Source organism: Neopelma chrysocephalum, unplaced genomic scaffold, assembly GCF_003984885.1.
Source record: "Neopelma chrysocephalum unplaced genomic scaffold, ASM398488v2 Primary Assembly neopelma1_26b, whole genome shotgun sequence".
In the NCBI taxonomy this organism is placed as follows: domain Eukaryota; kingdom Metazoa; phylum Chordata; class Aves; order Passeriformes; family Pipridae; genus Neopelma; species Neopelma chrysocephalum.
In genome coordinates this window covers 1,442,455-1,458,266 of record NW_020897696.1, presented here as the reverse complement: position 1 = coordinate 1,458,266, position 15,812 = coordinate 1,442,455, and the positions used below count along the sequence as shown (strand labels likewise).

The 15,812-nt window shown below is 40.9% G+C and overlaps 1 protein-coding gene across 1 annotated transcript; it reads left to right on the top strand.

Moving 5' to 3' along the window:
• The first annotated feature begins 206 nt into the window (after positions 1–206).
• On the top strand, positions 207–14,470 carry SMIM13 (small integral membrane protein 13). The gene is made up of 2 exons (XM_027676198.1): positions 207–370; positions 11,083–14,470. Exons 1-2 carry the CDS (start codon positions 295–297, stop codon positions 11,274–11,276), a joined length of 270 nt encoding a protein of 89 aa, XP_027531999.1. The 5' UTR covers positions 207–294; the 3' UTR covers positions 11,277–14,470.
• The last annotated feature ends 1,342 nt before the right edge of the window (positions 14,471–15,812 follow it).

The following is a 15,812-nucleotide window of genomic DNA, read 5'->3' as shown; positions in this document are numbered from 1 at the left end:
CCACACAGCCCTCACCGCCCCCCCCACCGCTGCTGCCCCTCACCGCGCCGCAGGGCACGCCGGGACTTGTAGTCCCCGCCGGCGTGCGTCACTCTCCCACTCCGGCCGGCTGTGGCGGCAGGAGAACTACAGCTCCCAGCTGGACCCGTGGGCCGCTACACGCCATCGCTCCGCGATCGCAGCCCCGCCCTGCCGCGGCGCCGGGTCGGGAGGAGCAGGAGGAGGAGAAACAGGAGCGGGGCCGCCGCGGCCGCCGGCCCGGCCCGGCTCCTCTCGGCTGCCCCCGGCCGCGCCATGTGGCAGAGCATCGGACTGACTCTGCTGGTGATAGTGGCCACGCTCGCCTGCGTGCTGCTCTTCATGCTGTGCGGTGAGCGGGGGGGCCAGGGGAGGCTCCTGCTGGCCTGGCGGTGGCGGGCGGGGCTGGTGTCCACCGCCCGCCCTCACACTCCCCGCGCCGGGTCCGCGATCTGTGCTGGTTCCCCTTGGCCCGGATTGACTGGGGGGAATGGAAGGGCAACTGTGCCCCGGGGCGTGGGGAGCGTGTGTGCTGCGCAGCGCCCTCTTCTCTTTGTTCCCGAGTCGTTCCGAGTCTTGATAGGCTCCCAGAGCCTTAATTGGGGTTATTTCGATTTTTCCTCTGAAACTGACGGTTTTACTTGCCCTCGGACCCCTGGGCAGTCACCCTGTGCGGCTTGTACATGCGTGGGTCTGAAATGCCAGTGAGTGCAAGAAGTAAACTTCCGACTGGCATCCCTCTGCTTCTGACATCTGTTTGCTCGCAAGGATTGAGAGCAGCTCTTAGGAGGTTTTTTCTTATGTGGATTGAGAAGAGGAGGCTCAGGGATGACCTCATCGCTGCAGACAACTACCTGAAAGGAAGTTGTGGTGAGGTGGGGGCCTATCTCTTCTACCGTGCCTGCACTGAGAGGACCAGAGGAAATGGCCTTAACCTGAGACAGGGGAGAATCAGATGAAATACTAGGAAAAAAAATTTTCAGTGATAGAGTGGTCAGGCATTGAAATAGGATGCCCAGGGAGATGTTGGGGTGCCATCCCTGGAGGTGTTTAAGAGGCATCTGGATCGGGTGCTGGGCGATGGTTTAGTGATTTGCGGCTTACAGTGGCAGTGCTGGGTGGCCAGTTGGACTGGATGATCTTAAGGATCTCTTCTGACTTTGATGATCTTATGATTCTATGATCCAAGGCTTGCTTTTTTTGCTTTTTTTGTTTTGTTTTAATGTGCAGAGAAAAGGGTTATTTCAATGGGAGGTACAACTTGCAGGTCTATTGGAGTTGGAGTTCTTGGAAGAAATCAGCAGTTCGGGGGGTGTGTGTGGTGCGACCAATATGCTGAGCTTGGAGCTCTCAAAAAGTCCCAAACCAACAAACCACTAAAAAACACACCATCAAACTCAAACTAGGCCATAGTCTGTGATGAAAGGCTTGTGAGACTTACAAACCCGGTGGGTTTATAACTGGCTTCCAAAAAACTGAGGGAGCAAAGTGAAGAGTCAGCTGACATGTAGTACTTAAAAAAAAAAAAGTTAATTGTGGTCAAGTTGACAATTTGCAGTATCAAGAGACTTGATAGTGAAGTCCAGTACTAACATGGATGAAGTAATGCACATAGAAAGTGTGAAATGTATATGTTCTTAATTTATGTAGAGAAATATAATGGATTCAAACTGAGCTGTTGGTATCCCAAAGAAAGGATCAGCTCAAGTAATTGCAAGCATTTCTCCAAAATATGTGTTTAATGCTTTGTAGCAAGGCTACAGGCAAATGAAACATTAGAAGCTTGAATTAAAATAGAAAATGTCTACTGCTGTAGGAATCCTCCATGTGTATGTGTCTCAAATGGTGTATTTTCTTGTTAAAAAGAAATAAAATCCTAGTTTGTTTTTGAAAGACAAAGTTTCCTAAACAATTCTATGATTCTATGTTGAGAGCTGTGAAATGACTTCTGCGTGAAGAAACTCTAAACAGGTTAGATCTGTCTAGCCTGGAAAGTAGATGACTGGAGGAAGGGTGATGGTTATAACACTGAGTGTCATGTCAAAGGTTAGGTGGGAATGGTTGTGAAATTTCACCATTCAGAGCAGTTGGAGTCCATGAAGTTAAATGATCAAGCAACAGGCATAAAACAAAAAGATTTCTTTTACAGTGGGGAAGTAAATTGCAGGTTCATTAACAAAGAATATTTTGCATGCTGAAACTTCTCTCATTCAAAGTTCACGGAAGAAAGGTCAGCAGATTTAAGCAATAGCACTAAATCTTGGGTGAGGAAATTTGTGAAATTACAGGTAACTGGAACTGCAAGGCTATACTTGACTTGGTCTTGTGCTCTTTTCCTGCATGTCCTGTGCTGTCCATTGCTACAGATTAAACAGTGGCCTAAGTGGATATTTATTCAAGTTTCTCTACCCTCATTAGGTGTTGACTCGCCACTTCTCATGTTTTAGAAGATGAAGCTTTGTACTTGTTAGGGTTTTTGTGTTTTCAAACTGTTCATGCGAGATCTTTGCTTACTGTCTTGCTGAAAGATTAATAGGATTTCGCAACATGCTATTCAAAGTCAGAAGCAAGGATCATTTTCTTCAGGCCTTTCCGCTTTTGTCTGTATGTAACAAATGGAATTGAAATTCTAAGCATCTAACTTTGCCTACTGACATAAATATTTGCCTAGTGTTTTCTTGCTTGAAGAGAACAAAAGTAATTAATAAATAACTTTATTTTTAAGTGGTTTGTGTATACTGAGCAGTTTGGAATTACATATTGTCCATTCATCTTGAATTCAATGAATACTTTGCTTTGAATCCTTCATTGTATTTTGCTTTCAACAGCATCAGAGTTTACAAAATGATTGCTTCAAGTCACCTAGTTTTCAAAAGTATTGAACGCAGGAAGCTAACATGTTCATTGTTTTTTTATTTTGGAGAGGGATTTGAAATACTACCCTGTTAAAAGTGAATCAATGGGATTTGATAATTATTTACATTATTTGTAACTATTTTTCCGTCATACCGCGTATATTAATTAATTAATATTGGTACACTTCTAGTTCTCTTGCCATGGAAAATATTCAAGGAAAACAGTGTCAAGACCACTACTAGAAAAAACGGAGTACAAGTTACTTTCAATTTGGTTGTTTATCTCTGCTAGTGATAGGCAGTTTCTCAGTCCCTGAGAAGGCCAACAGACTGTAAAGAATAGAGACCTGTAGGTAAGAAAGTGGGGAAGGAACCACCTAAGTGCTGCATGTGACAGGATATGAGTAAATGCCAGCCAGCAAGACATACAAACTAATGGACAAATGTGACGTAAGAATGACTGGATATAATCTTGAGTAAGCTTGATCTGATTTTAAAAATATTTTGCAGCCATCTGATGAGAAGTGTTGAAACAGCCTTACGAAAAGGATTTAGAGGGTCAAAAGCCTAAAGAGATGAAACTTGGTTTATGAGTGGCTTATAAAAGGACTTGTGGTGTGATTGCCTGCAGAGAACAATAACTTTAAATATCCAGGAGACATCCTAGGATGATGTGGATTTCTGCTGCCCATAACAAGTATGAAGTGATAAGTGCTATCAAAACTTATATAATGGGGGAAAAAATTCACTTTATCATTTTTTCTAAAATGAAAAGACAAAATTCAGAGGACCAATTATCAGATGTTGTGTCATTTAGTTCTTCAGCCATGTGAAAAGCAAATGTTTATGCCTGAATTAGGCACTTATGTCTGTAAAAGTACTTTTAATAAATGACCTAATTTCTTTTTTTTTTAAATATTTCTGGATGCTTACAACTGCTACTTTCAGTGTTAATCTGAATTAGTTAGGAAGCACGGAAGGCTTGCAGCTAGCAGTGTCTCTATTTGTAAACTGATCACATCTGACATAGAAACCACTGAGGGACTGTAAACATAGCAAATTTTCAGTTGCTCTTTTAAAAGATAAGATAACTTGATTCCACTTTTTTTATTCCTACTTTTTCTGATTTTCTGTCTTCGGTAATCTTATTGCTGTCTTTATGTATTCCATGTTCCTCTGCAGATGGGAGGAACTCATGCATAGTCAAGGATATAGGATAAGATAAAATACCAGCCAAGGTGAACTCTGCTACTACTTACCTCTGTGTATTTGTTTTGTAATCCCAGTGTAGTAGTGCATGGAGCCATGTGAAATTGCAGAAGTGCTTTCAGTGGAACAGATGGAAGCATTCATTTCATTTGGCAAGAGGGGCTAATGAGATGCAGTTTGAGAGATATAACCTTAAAATAAAAACCGTGTAACTCAAAGTGCTGAAAAATGAATGTGTGGTTCGCTTCACAAGTCTGAATTTGGTTGCAGATGGGAAAACATTTGAGCCCTAAATTCTGCCTGAATAACTTTTCTTTAATGCTTTGTTTAAAGAGTTTTGTAACTATCTTAAATGACCGATTCTTGTGAAATACCTCAACAGATGAGGAAAGTCATGCTTGATTAGGCCACAAATAAAGAGAAAATACCCTTTAATTTGAAGTTGAGTTTTGAAACTGTTATAAATGGGAGATTGGAAGAAGCAAGTTTCCTTTTGATCAGTCAGGAAGCAGCAAGTAGTGGAGTATTGCATTAAATGGGACTAGGTTTAAGGAGATGTGCAGATCCAAGTGCTGTGTCAGCTGATGTCCTCTGTTATTCCAGTGTCAGAGTACTGTGTGCTTCCTTCAGTCTGATCCTCTCCGTAGCAAAACTATACACTGTTTTAAAGATGTAGATGAAGTGACTTGTCCATGGTCACATAAGTCATCTGACGCAGAGCTTGGAGTAGAACCCTGTTCTCCCAAATCATAGGTCAGCCTCTAAAGCTCCGTGCTCATTTTTTTGCAGCTTTAGCTGCTTAGGATTTTCTCTGATGGACACTTCAGCATTTGAATATAGGCAACATTCACCTTGGTGATACGCTGGTCCTAAATTAATCCTCATGCTCTGAAGTAATAGCATCCTATTTTCAAATCAGTAGGGACACAGAGGAAAAATGATCTCATAAGATTGCACAGGAATTCCACAGCAGAGTCAGAACTAGAAGCCAGATCTTCAGACTCTGTCGTATGCTGTTACTGCATCACTGTCCTTCCTTTCTTGGTTTCATTTGTATCTCACATAAGAAAAATCAGGTTGCTTTTCCCCAGCACTCCATATTAGCCTTGAGGGTTTTGTTTTGTTTGCTTTTCCTGATTCAAATGGAAGAGGAAAATGTGCTCCAATAGAAAACCCTCTGTTAGCTGTTACTTGTACATGCTAGTGTAAGGTGAATGAATTAGATGGACCTGAGACTTGTACCCCTTTGAGGGGGAGTGACATTGTAGTTGGATCACCATTTTTCTTTTCCCTTTACAAAGAAGAAAGAGCTAGTGTGGGAAGTAACAGAAAGGGTAGTTTTAATGAAGCCTAGTCAAATCATAAAATCCGTTTAAGATGTTACATACATCTGCTTATGAGTCAGTAAAAGAAACTTTGACTCATAGTCCCACCTTCACAAACACATTGCATCGTGATTTTTAAGAGAGGAGTAGACATACTGATGGCACAATGCCAGATGTGGCTTAAATGTCTTTGGATAGCACCTGGCTGCGGCATTTTAAGGGAGACAGCGGCTCTCAGTTTTTAGTGAGTACTAAACTCTGCAAGGCTGGGAGCTGCTGTTTTATCTAAATGCAAAATACTGTTTGTGGTAGATTGGATTTTGCAACTGTATTCAAGTATCTGCTAGAGCAAGAGCTAGAGCCCCTGTTTTGCACTGCAATGATGTACTATTTGATCTGGCTTACTACTGTGAGGCAATTTCTCTCACCAGCTAATGTAGATACATTATATGTTATAGTCTGCATGTCATCACTGCTTGCTTGCTTGCTGAAGACATACTGTGGGCGTGCTGTTTGGCTTCCACAGGTTCAATCATGCTAAGGATGATTTGAAAAAGTAAATCAAATGGCCAAAAAAAAAAATAAAGCAAGCAGTGAAAGACTGATTCTAATCAAATACTTTGTGTGTGGTGAAGCTAAACCAGTAGGACTTCTTTGAGAGCAGCTTACCTGAAGTGGAAGCGTTTGATTTGTAAACTGATGGTGTTGGTTACCTGTCCGGAAAGAACTCTACAGCAGAAAAACTACAAAGCTAAACTGAGCCATGTACACACAAGAGTGCATAGAAACGTCTATTTTACAGAATCACAGAGTCAACTAGGTTGGAAAGGACCTCTGAGATCATCAAGTCCAACCTATGATCGAAGACCATGGCACTGAGTGCCACATCCAGTCTTTTCTTGAACACCTCCAGGGATGGTGACTCCACCATCTCCCTGGGCAGCCCATTCCAGTGCCCAATCACCCTTTGTGTGAAGAACTTCTTCCTAATGTCCAACCCAAACATCCCCTGGCAGAGCTCAAGACCATGTCCTCTCATGCTGGTTGCATGGGAGAAGAGACCGACTCCCCACCTGGCTACAACCTCCTTGCAGGTAGTTGTAGAGAGTGGTGAGGTCTCCACTGAGCCTCCTCCTCTCCAGGCTAAACAACCCCAGCTCCCTCAGCTGCTCCTTATAGGACTTGTGCTCCAGACTCTTCACCAGCTTCATTGTGCTTCCTTAGACCCGCTCCAGCACCTCAACATCCTTCCTAAATTGAGGGGCCAAGAACTGGACACAGTATTTAAGGTGTGGCCTCGCCAGTGCCAAATAAAAGGGAAGGAAGAATCACTTCCCTGGTCCTGCTGGCTACACTATTGCTGATACAGGCCAGGATGGCATTGGCCGCCTTGACCACCTGGGCACACTGCTGGCTCATGTTCAGCTTCCTGTCAATCCGAACTCCCAGGTCCTTTTCTGCCTGGCTGCTCTCCAACCACTCTGTGCCCAGCCTGTAGCGCTGCAGGAGGTTGTTGTGGCCAAAGTGCAGGACCCGGCACTTGGTCTTGTTACGCCTCATACCATTGAATTCAGCCCATCTATCCAGACTGTCCAGTTCCCTCTGCAGAGACCTCCCACCCTCCAGGAGATTGACACTACTCCCCAGCTTGGTGTCATCTGCAAATTTGCTGATGGTACACTCAATCCCCTCATCCAGATCATCAGTAAAGATATTAAACAGAACTGGGCCCAACACTGATCCCTGGGGGACACCACTAGTGACCAGACACCAAGTGGATGCAGCGCCGTTCACCACCACTCTCTGGGCCCAGCCCTCCAGCCAGTTCCTAACCCAGTAGAGAGTGTCCCTGTCCAAGCCGTGAGCTGTAGCTTTTCCAGGAGTATGCTATGGGAGACGGTGTCAGAGGCTTTGCTGAAGTCCAGACAGACCACATCCACAGCCTTCCCCTCATCCACCAGGCGGGTCACCTGGTCATAAAAGGAGATCAGATTGGTCAGGCAGGACCTGACCCTCCTAAATCCATGCTGGCTGAGTCTGATCCCTTGTCCATCCTGTAGGTGCTGTGTGATTGCACTCAAGCTGATCTTCTCCATAACCTTGCTGGGCACTGAGGTCAGGCTGACAGGGCTGTAGTTTCCCAGATTATCCTTCCAGCCCTTCTTATGGATGGGTGTCATGGTCAACTTCCAGTAATCTGGAACCTCCCCGGTGAGCCAGGACTGTTGGTAAATGGTGGGAGAGCGGCTTGGCGAGCTCTTTCGCCAGCTCCCTCATCAACCTAGGATGGATCCCATCTGGTCCCATAGACTTGTGAGGATCCAAGTGGCTCAGCAGGTCACTAACTGCTTCCTCCTGGATTAAAGTGGAACTATTCAGCTCCTGGTCCCTGTCTACCAGCTCAGGAGGCTGGTTGTCCTGAGGACAACCTGTCTTGTTGAAAACTGTGGCAAAGAAGGTGTTAAATAACTCAGACTTTTCCTCATCTTTGGTAACTATATTCCCCCCCCACATCCAATAAAGAATGGAGGTTTTCCTTGCTCCTCCTTTTGCTATTGATGTATTTATAAATGTAACATATTTAATTTTTTGTGTGTGTATTTTAAAAAAGAAAATAATTGTAAAGTAATTTAAAATACACAGTTATGGAACTCACAGTTCTTCGGTATGGCATGGTGCTGAGTGTTACCATTTTGCAATGTTATTAAACAGATGAGAAATTAATAGAAAATGCATTGTCTTCTTATTCAGAGGTAACGCAGTACTGTGAATCTGCCTCCAGGCTTTGTCTCTGTGTGTGTGGTTTTGTTTAATGATGTATTTAGTTGATATTGTTGCTGGAGAGATTTTCTCTTACCCAGAATTACTTGGTCTTTAGTACTCTGGTTATTTCCAAGGAAATTCTTATTTGTTTAGTAACAGTGAGGCGACAGGGAGTCTCAGCTGAAGAGGCAGTCTTGATTCAGACAAGTGTGTTTATTGGGGATTATTTTCTTTTTAACTTTCCATCCAAGCTGGCACAGTAACTAGAGCAAGTGTAAGAAAAAATCTTTCCAATTTGATTACTTTGTACCTAAATGTCTCTGGTGCAGGCTGGGAGATCTTATGAGGTTGCCCTTGCACTGTTATCTTTGGCTAAGCCTGTTGTAGTTTTCTTTTCAATCCACTACATCGTGGTTTGTTCACTTGCCTGTTATCATTGGTCTGGTGGTTTGTCTACTATAACCAGTCTAGTTGCCTCATTGCTTATGCTGTCTTGTTTGTAAACGTGAGCTAGAAAGGTCTAAAGTCTGCTTATGGTACTCCCTGTTTTGGATATTCAGACCATTGTGCTTTCGAACTCATCAGATGAAATACTGCATTTGGTCTGATGTTAGTGCTGTTTAGCGCTGTTTTTCTTGAGAGTGTGAATGAACTTTGAATGTTCTTTAGTATTTCTCAATACACACACCATAGTAATTCCCTGTGTTAAGTCGCCTGTTTGCAGTGGTAGAGGAAGCATATGGTTCGCTTTATTTAGCTTAAGTTAAAATACCTCCCTTTAAGGGGTATTTATTGACACCAAAAATATTCAAGTCATGCTTCTGTAAAGTGCCCTATAACTCTTCTGGGAATCCCCTGAATATTTTTGGCTCATCCTCCTCCCTTCGTCCTCCCTGTGGTGTTCTCTGGAAGTAATGTGTCTCTTGATAATTCACCTTGTAGGTGTTTTAGTTAGGATTTTAAACAGCCAAGTAGAAGCGCAACCCCAAGAAAAAAATTGTGGCTGAGAGTTCCCCCCCACCATGTGTTTAAGTGGATTTAGTACAATGTACTTCTCATGCACTTCTAGGTCAAGTGTCTCAAACTTTGTCAACAAATTGGGGAGTTGAAGGCAATTTTAAACAGCTTGTAATATTCTGCACTTTCTTACAAGTGCCCTGTATTTATTTGGAGTATTTCATGCATTTCTTTCCTGTGTGAACTAGAAATGAGCATGGCTCCTGGAAATTTGATTACTTCTGACAATGTTTATGCCCATAAGAAGAATGGATTGATTTTAGGTCTCCAGAATGCACAAAGCATTGAAGGTCTCGGAGAGTTGAAATACCCTTCAATGGAAGCAACTTTCAGATTCAATTTAGTCAGGTTTAGGTATTCATGGGAAAGGAAATACTTGTGTAGGCTTTAGGAATTGATTTAGATCATAGAAAATTGTCCTATAAAAGCTTTCCTCCAACAGAAAGGAGCAGAGAAATTACAGAAATAAAAAAACTGCAGGATGTGAAAAGTATTCCAGAAGGAAAAGGAAGGGTATTATCTCATTTTGTCCTAAGCTCTGGTTACAGAAGAGGAAATATAGTGGCTATGTGCCGTGGCTATGTAAGTGCCACTTATTAGTCTTTCTCTCCCTTTCCTAATATATCTCTGTTGGCCATGCTCAGAAGTCTGTTTCTGATGACAGCTGTGTACTTGGGAGAATGGGTAAAATAGGGCTTTTAATATTTGAATAGGTCAGCAGTATAGGCTTGAATAACTAGCAAGACCTTCTGAACAGAGAATGGGACTGTTAATTAATAGCTCTATGCAAGACAGATGGGTTTTGGTGGTGCAAATGATGGTTGTATAGCATTTGTTTTCAAATAGCTGTTTGAATTTTCCTCCACTTAACTGTATTTCACAGAGAAGTTGTATTCCTGTTCTGTGGGTGATGTAACTTGACTGGTTAGCTAGAGGGAAAGGGATATCAGTAGTTTTTAGCTGCATAAGACTCTCTTGACCTAAATACATAGATAAAAGGGAGACCTTTTAAAATGAAAGTATTTGTTTAGGTTTAGATAAATTTATATCTGTTTTTTAAGTTTCTTGGCTGCCTGTTAGAGAAAGACTTAGACAAGTGAGAGGTGAGGAGGTAGATCTTAATTATTTTTAAGAGAGATTCTGAAATCTCAATATTTCAAAGAGAGATTCTGAATTCTCAACTCTTTAGTTGGGTAATTTTGAGACCTAGAACGTTTTAGCAGTAGAGCGGAACATAAATTTACCAGATAATGTTAATTTTACTTTAGTGGAATTTGGTCATGGAGAGGGAACTCCTTCAATTTGGGGGATATGGTCTTTTAGTGAACATAAGAAGACCTTGTGCATTTCAGAAGAGGATTTATTATAAAACATGGTATTAATTTGAAGATCTCAGCAAGTGTGCTTAATAGCAATTATGTAATGCAGCTTTTAAAATGTGATTTTCAGAATGGAGTGTTTGCTGAGGGTAGAAATTCTAGTGCTGCCTTTTTACAGTATGTGTGTAATAAATCCCAAGTCCTCGTTTTGATATAGCCACAGGAATTCTTTTTCTCCTGATGGTTAAGGCCTTTGTCTGTGTGATGGTGATCATCCACCTACTACTTCCTGTGGCAGTTCAATTCAGAATGTGTAAGTCCTTTCCTGAGGCTTACATGTTGCTTCTGGATGAGGACAAACTTTATGAAGTTGAATTGGTATTTCTAGGATTGTAGAAATACCAATGTGTGTTGGCACACATGTGCCAACATGTGTTGGCAAGGGCTGTTGGGGTTGGCAATTAGAGGATGGGAGCTGATGAAATTTTTTCTCCCTTTTCTGATATACTTTGCCTGATAGATGACTAACAATTTGTATGAAGTAACTAAGCAGTACCTTTTTTCTTTCTCCTGCAGGATGGTATGTGGTCTGGCAATTGTTTTTGTCTAAATTCAAATTCCTGAGAGAATTGATAGGTGATACGGGGTCCCAGCAGGGAGACAACGAGCCTTCAGAGACTGAAGCTGAGCAGGAGACTCCACCCTCGCCTCAGAGAAGTAGACAGAAATCAGCTCGACAGCGAAGGGCACCCGCAGAAGACACGACTTAAAGTACTCCATTGAACTCCTGAGTAACTATGAATAGTTAACCACCTCTGCACTGTTCAGTGGTGTGATCTTACCGAAAAACTGACTTAAGAGGTAACATTAATACTTGTGGACCTTGACTTCTGAGCTACATATGTATGATGCTACTCCGGTAGAGGTTCAGGGAGGGCTTCAGCAGCAAGTCGTAGAATACTGGAAGAATGGAGGGGTGGAGAGAAACCTCCATCAGAAAAATGCTCAGCTTCTGTAGCTCCTATCTCAGCATGCAGATGAAAAACAGGTCCTGGACTATAGGGTTAGCCTTTGCATTAGTCTGAACATAGTAAACATTTCAGACTTGAAATAGTTTCTAAATTATTTTTTCTTACAGCACTGTAATTACATATAGTGAAATCGAGTTTTATTTCCTTAGCTGTATATGAATATATATATTTTTTCAACCTTGAGAATGCACATGAACTTAAAAAACTTGAAAGGATATCCTGCTTTAGAACATATTCTAAAGTGAGATTTTAGTTAAGTTCTTGTATATATAAAAAGTATAAGTGAAATATGAAAAATTAATATTAGATGCACATGATTCGGAGGTTTTTATTATCTCCTTAAAAAAAAAACAAGGAGGGACAAAGAAAGCAATCAGGTGACAAGACCCGTTTTCTTGGTTTTGGCATAAGAAGGGTTACAGGTTAAACAGCTAGGTTTCTTTGTTTTTCCTGAACCTTTTACTCCAAGTCCAACTTGTGTTGGAGATGGGAAGGTGCCTGGGTTATGTACTGCTCACTGTTTAGTATTCTGAAGTGTCATCTTAGGTATTTGAATACTAAGCGCTTCTCTGGTTCACCTCTTACACCTTTGCAGTCAGGTATATGGTACCTGACATCACTTTTTTCCTGGAACCAGTTGTGGCACTCTGACCAGTTTGGTAGGCATCTCTGTAACACTTTGACAGTGTTACAGTAGTGAATTTGGTACCTCGTGTTTGCTGGAGGACTTTAGGATTTTTACCAGTAATAAGCAGTTGCTCCTGTCTTCTCTGACGATTAATTATACAGCTATTTTGACATTGCACTTCAGAATGAAGAGCTCCACTTCTGTTTATCTAGCGACTCCGAAGATTGATGCATGAGATTTTGGAAAGAGGAGGAACATGCATGTACCACCTCTGATGTGTGTATGAGAAAGAACTACCAACAGATCTTGTCTTGAACAGCTTCAGTTTTCTCTCAAAGTTTGATTATGTGGTAGTGTTTGGATCATTGTTCCATGTATAAAAATTTAATCAGGACTACAAAATTGTCTTGTATTTTCAGCTGTTAAGAAGTTTAAACCTATGGCTTCCAAACCTGTATTTGGTTAAATTATATGGCTAAAAGCAGCAGCATTTCAGTTTTTGATCAAGTAGGACTGCATCTGGGAAAAGAGCACTCTTTTAGTGCCTCTATGTTTTAATTTGTCATCTGTGAATAGTGTTCAAAAGCTAATGAGGGCATTCACTTAAAATAATTTGGATGATTCAGTATTAAAATATGTAAGATCAGCCCTGATTTTCCTTTGGAGTCTAAAAGACTTTGTTTTATTTACTGGTGTATATGTATAAGCATAAAGTTACATTTTGAAGCATGATTAGACAGTGCTATGCACATATCCTGTAAATACATGTAGAAATACTGATAGTCTCCTCTATCCTGTGTGCTAGCAAGGGAATGTCTAATGATGGTTGGTTGTTTTTTTCAGTTTTTTGTTTTTTTTTTAATTAGTTAAGTTCCTGTTTATTTAAACTGAGCAAAAGCAATCAGATTCTATTTCCTGCTGCTTTCAGTTTGCCTCACACAATTTAATGTCACAATTTTGTTGTCTCTGTAATGTCTTGTCACCTGATGAGACTTTCAGTTTATCAGTGCTAACCAAGCACTGGTCCATTTTTCTTACAAAACTAGTGTCTTTGTATTAAGCTTTGCTAAATAGGCTTACAAATAAAGATACTTATTTTGTACTGACATGGGATATTGACACTCTACTTTAGACTTCAGTGAACAGAAGATGGCAAAAGGCTGATGCTTGTAGTATCCCTGGCTGAGATAAGAAACACTAACTTAGTCCCTGCCTCTAGGAGCTGTGAAGAAATGTGAAGTTATAGCCATATACATAGCTAGTTCAGGGTAGCTCTGAAGGTGCAAGAATCAAGATTCTGGAGCAAGATAATGAAGGAGAAATCCATGTAGGTTTGAATGCTGACACTGATCAAATATGCAATAAGATGGATGTGGAACCTCTGGGTAGCTCATCTGCTTTAGCCAAACAACTTCCTTCTCCCTTCCTTGCTGTCTGTAGGTGTACGTTTCACTCCCCAAAGTTATTTTCAGTCTCTTCTTTTTTAAACAGCTGATGCTATTTTTTTAATGTTGTGACATAGCTGCCAATAATGCTGTCTGCCTAGTGTATAACTTTAATGATCTTACTAGTAGCAGGCCAAAGGTATATATTATATAATGTGGTTTGGAAGAATTTTGGAGTGCTGATGTCTTCTGTCAATGCATAATTTTTCTTGAAGGAATCTGTAATAAAATCTTTGTATAGGGCACTTCATGCAAACCTGTAAAAGTGAAGCTGTGTGTGTGGAAGTGTACTTGTGATAAGACCTGGGTTGTGATTGCTGGCAGTCCAATATACTCATGTCTTCAGGTGTTCTTACCAATGTACTTCTGACATGTTAGTGGTGGGTAAGCACTTAACTTTGAATTGACCCATCCAAGTCTGAAATCATATGAAGGCAACAGGTTAAACAGTTGGTCTTGTTTTGTTTAGTGGGATCTATTTTTAAAACTATTGCCTTATTGTTGCAGCCATTCTCTTGAATGTATTTTGGGTTTTTATTTTAAAAATAGTCATATCACCTTTGTTGCAGGGGCTGTGTAACTTTGAATAAGCAGTAATTACCTGTGTTCTATGTGACAGTGCTGCAATTTGTGATCACCTTGCTGCTTAATATCAGGTTTTACACTGAACTAGACCTGTGTATGTCCTTTTGTTTTGTCTGAAAATGACCAACATAAGGAATGTGTTCAGTGTGGTCACTTGCTTCTTCAGTGTTACAATACTGTACCTAAAGCTTCTGTGGTTGTCTGTTTTCATCATTAACTGTTCTTTTAACTGACTGCACAGATAAAAAATAAAGTAACCAGACTTGATATGAATATTTGACCTGAGTGATTTTCTGACTTTTTGAATGGGATTTTGTCTGTAGAATAAGACCACTTATTTGAGCATCAAGCACTGCAAAAGAAGACTTGTCAAAATTCACATTCTAGCTGGTGTAATAAATGCAGATGACTTCATTTTAAAGGGCAGGTTAGTGTGTATCTTTTAGAGAAGTTGTTAGTAAAGGTGTTTTTTCTGCCTTATCCTTGAAAGTTGTAATTTCATTTTAACAATTAAAAAAAAATCCAAAACAAAGAAACCACCTTGCCCACTCTGATTTTCTTCATACTTCTAAAATTGGTTGTGGACTTCATAGTTTTTCTAAAAGAAGTCTGTTGGTAAAGTAGAAAGTTCTTATTTTGGAAATGAAGATGTACAGGAAAAGGAAATGAGAACATGCTTCATTCCCGATTGCTTCTTTTAAGTGAAATGCATAAATTGTATCCTGGGTTCCTTTGTTGAATAATAAGACATTAAAAAGATTTTGAAGAAAAATATGAAGTACCTTTAATCTTGAGGGAAAAAGCTGTTTTGCTATTGTCCTACTGTTCTCACTTGTGAAAACAGGCTAATAATGGAGTGCAGCAAAATGTCCTGATGTTAACATGACTTGAGCACTTGGGTCTTTTCACCTCAGAAAGCTGGCTTTGTGTGAGGGGGCTAATATAAGTGGGAGCAATCAGTGATGGGCAGCTGGTGTGAAATGCTTGTGAAACACATGCTTGCTTTTCTGCTTTGGTGCTGATCCCAAGGAACCACTTTGTGGTCTGTTCCAGTGGGATGAATAAAGATGTCATTGTACAACTTTGCTCAAAGTTCCACCAAAAGCCGTTTTAACTGGTACCATGCCTTAGCACTCATGTGCTCTTAGAGTTCTCCCCTGGCCTTGGTTCTACATAATTAAAATACGCAATCTTTGTAAAACACAGGTAGTGTTGCATCTTGTTTGGGTTATACTTACATGAACATTTTTTATGTGGGATCAGTCTGGAAGTTGGCAGTGTGAATATGCTGGCGTTTATATTAAACCTTTAAGTTTATTTAAGTATTTTATTAAGTATTTAAGTATATTAGCTGTATTCTTCATGTCAACCAGAAGCTCTTATATTTTTATCATCTCTGTTATCCCTGTGGGTGTTTATAATCAAAGTGTTGTCTCTGAAAGCTGGATGGAACAGAGGCTTTTTGACAGTGCTTCATAGAGCCTGTGAGAAGGCTCTGCATCTGGTCTAGGGCTAATGTTGACATGTAGTGGTGTTGGATTCGACTTCAGGCAAAAGGAATGGCAAGATGGACCTGTGGGTGGACATGGAAGGACTATGGAGTCAACAGAAGAACTA

Bases quoted from the DNA above. Each gene is read 5' to 3' on its own strand.
- SMIM13 (XM_027676198.1), top strand. From the start codon at position 295: ATGTGGCAGAGCATCGGACTGACTCTGCTGGTGATAGTGGCCACGCTC. The intron at 371-11,082 runs GTGAGCGGGGGG...TTTCTCCTGCAG, and splicing joins GCTGCTCTTCATGCTGTGCG to GATGGTATGTGGTCTGGCAA.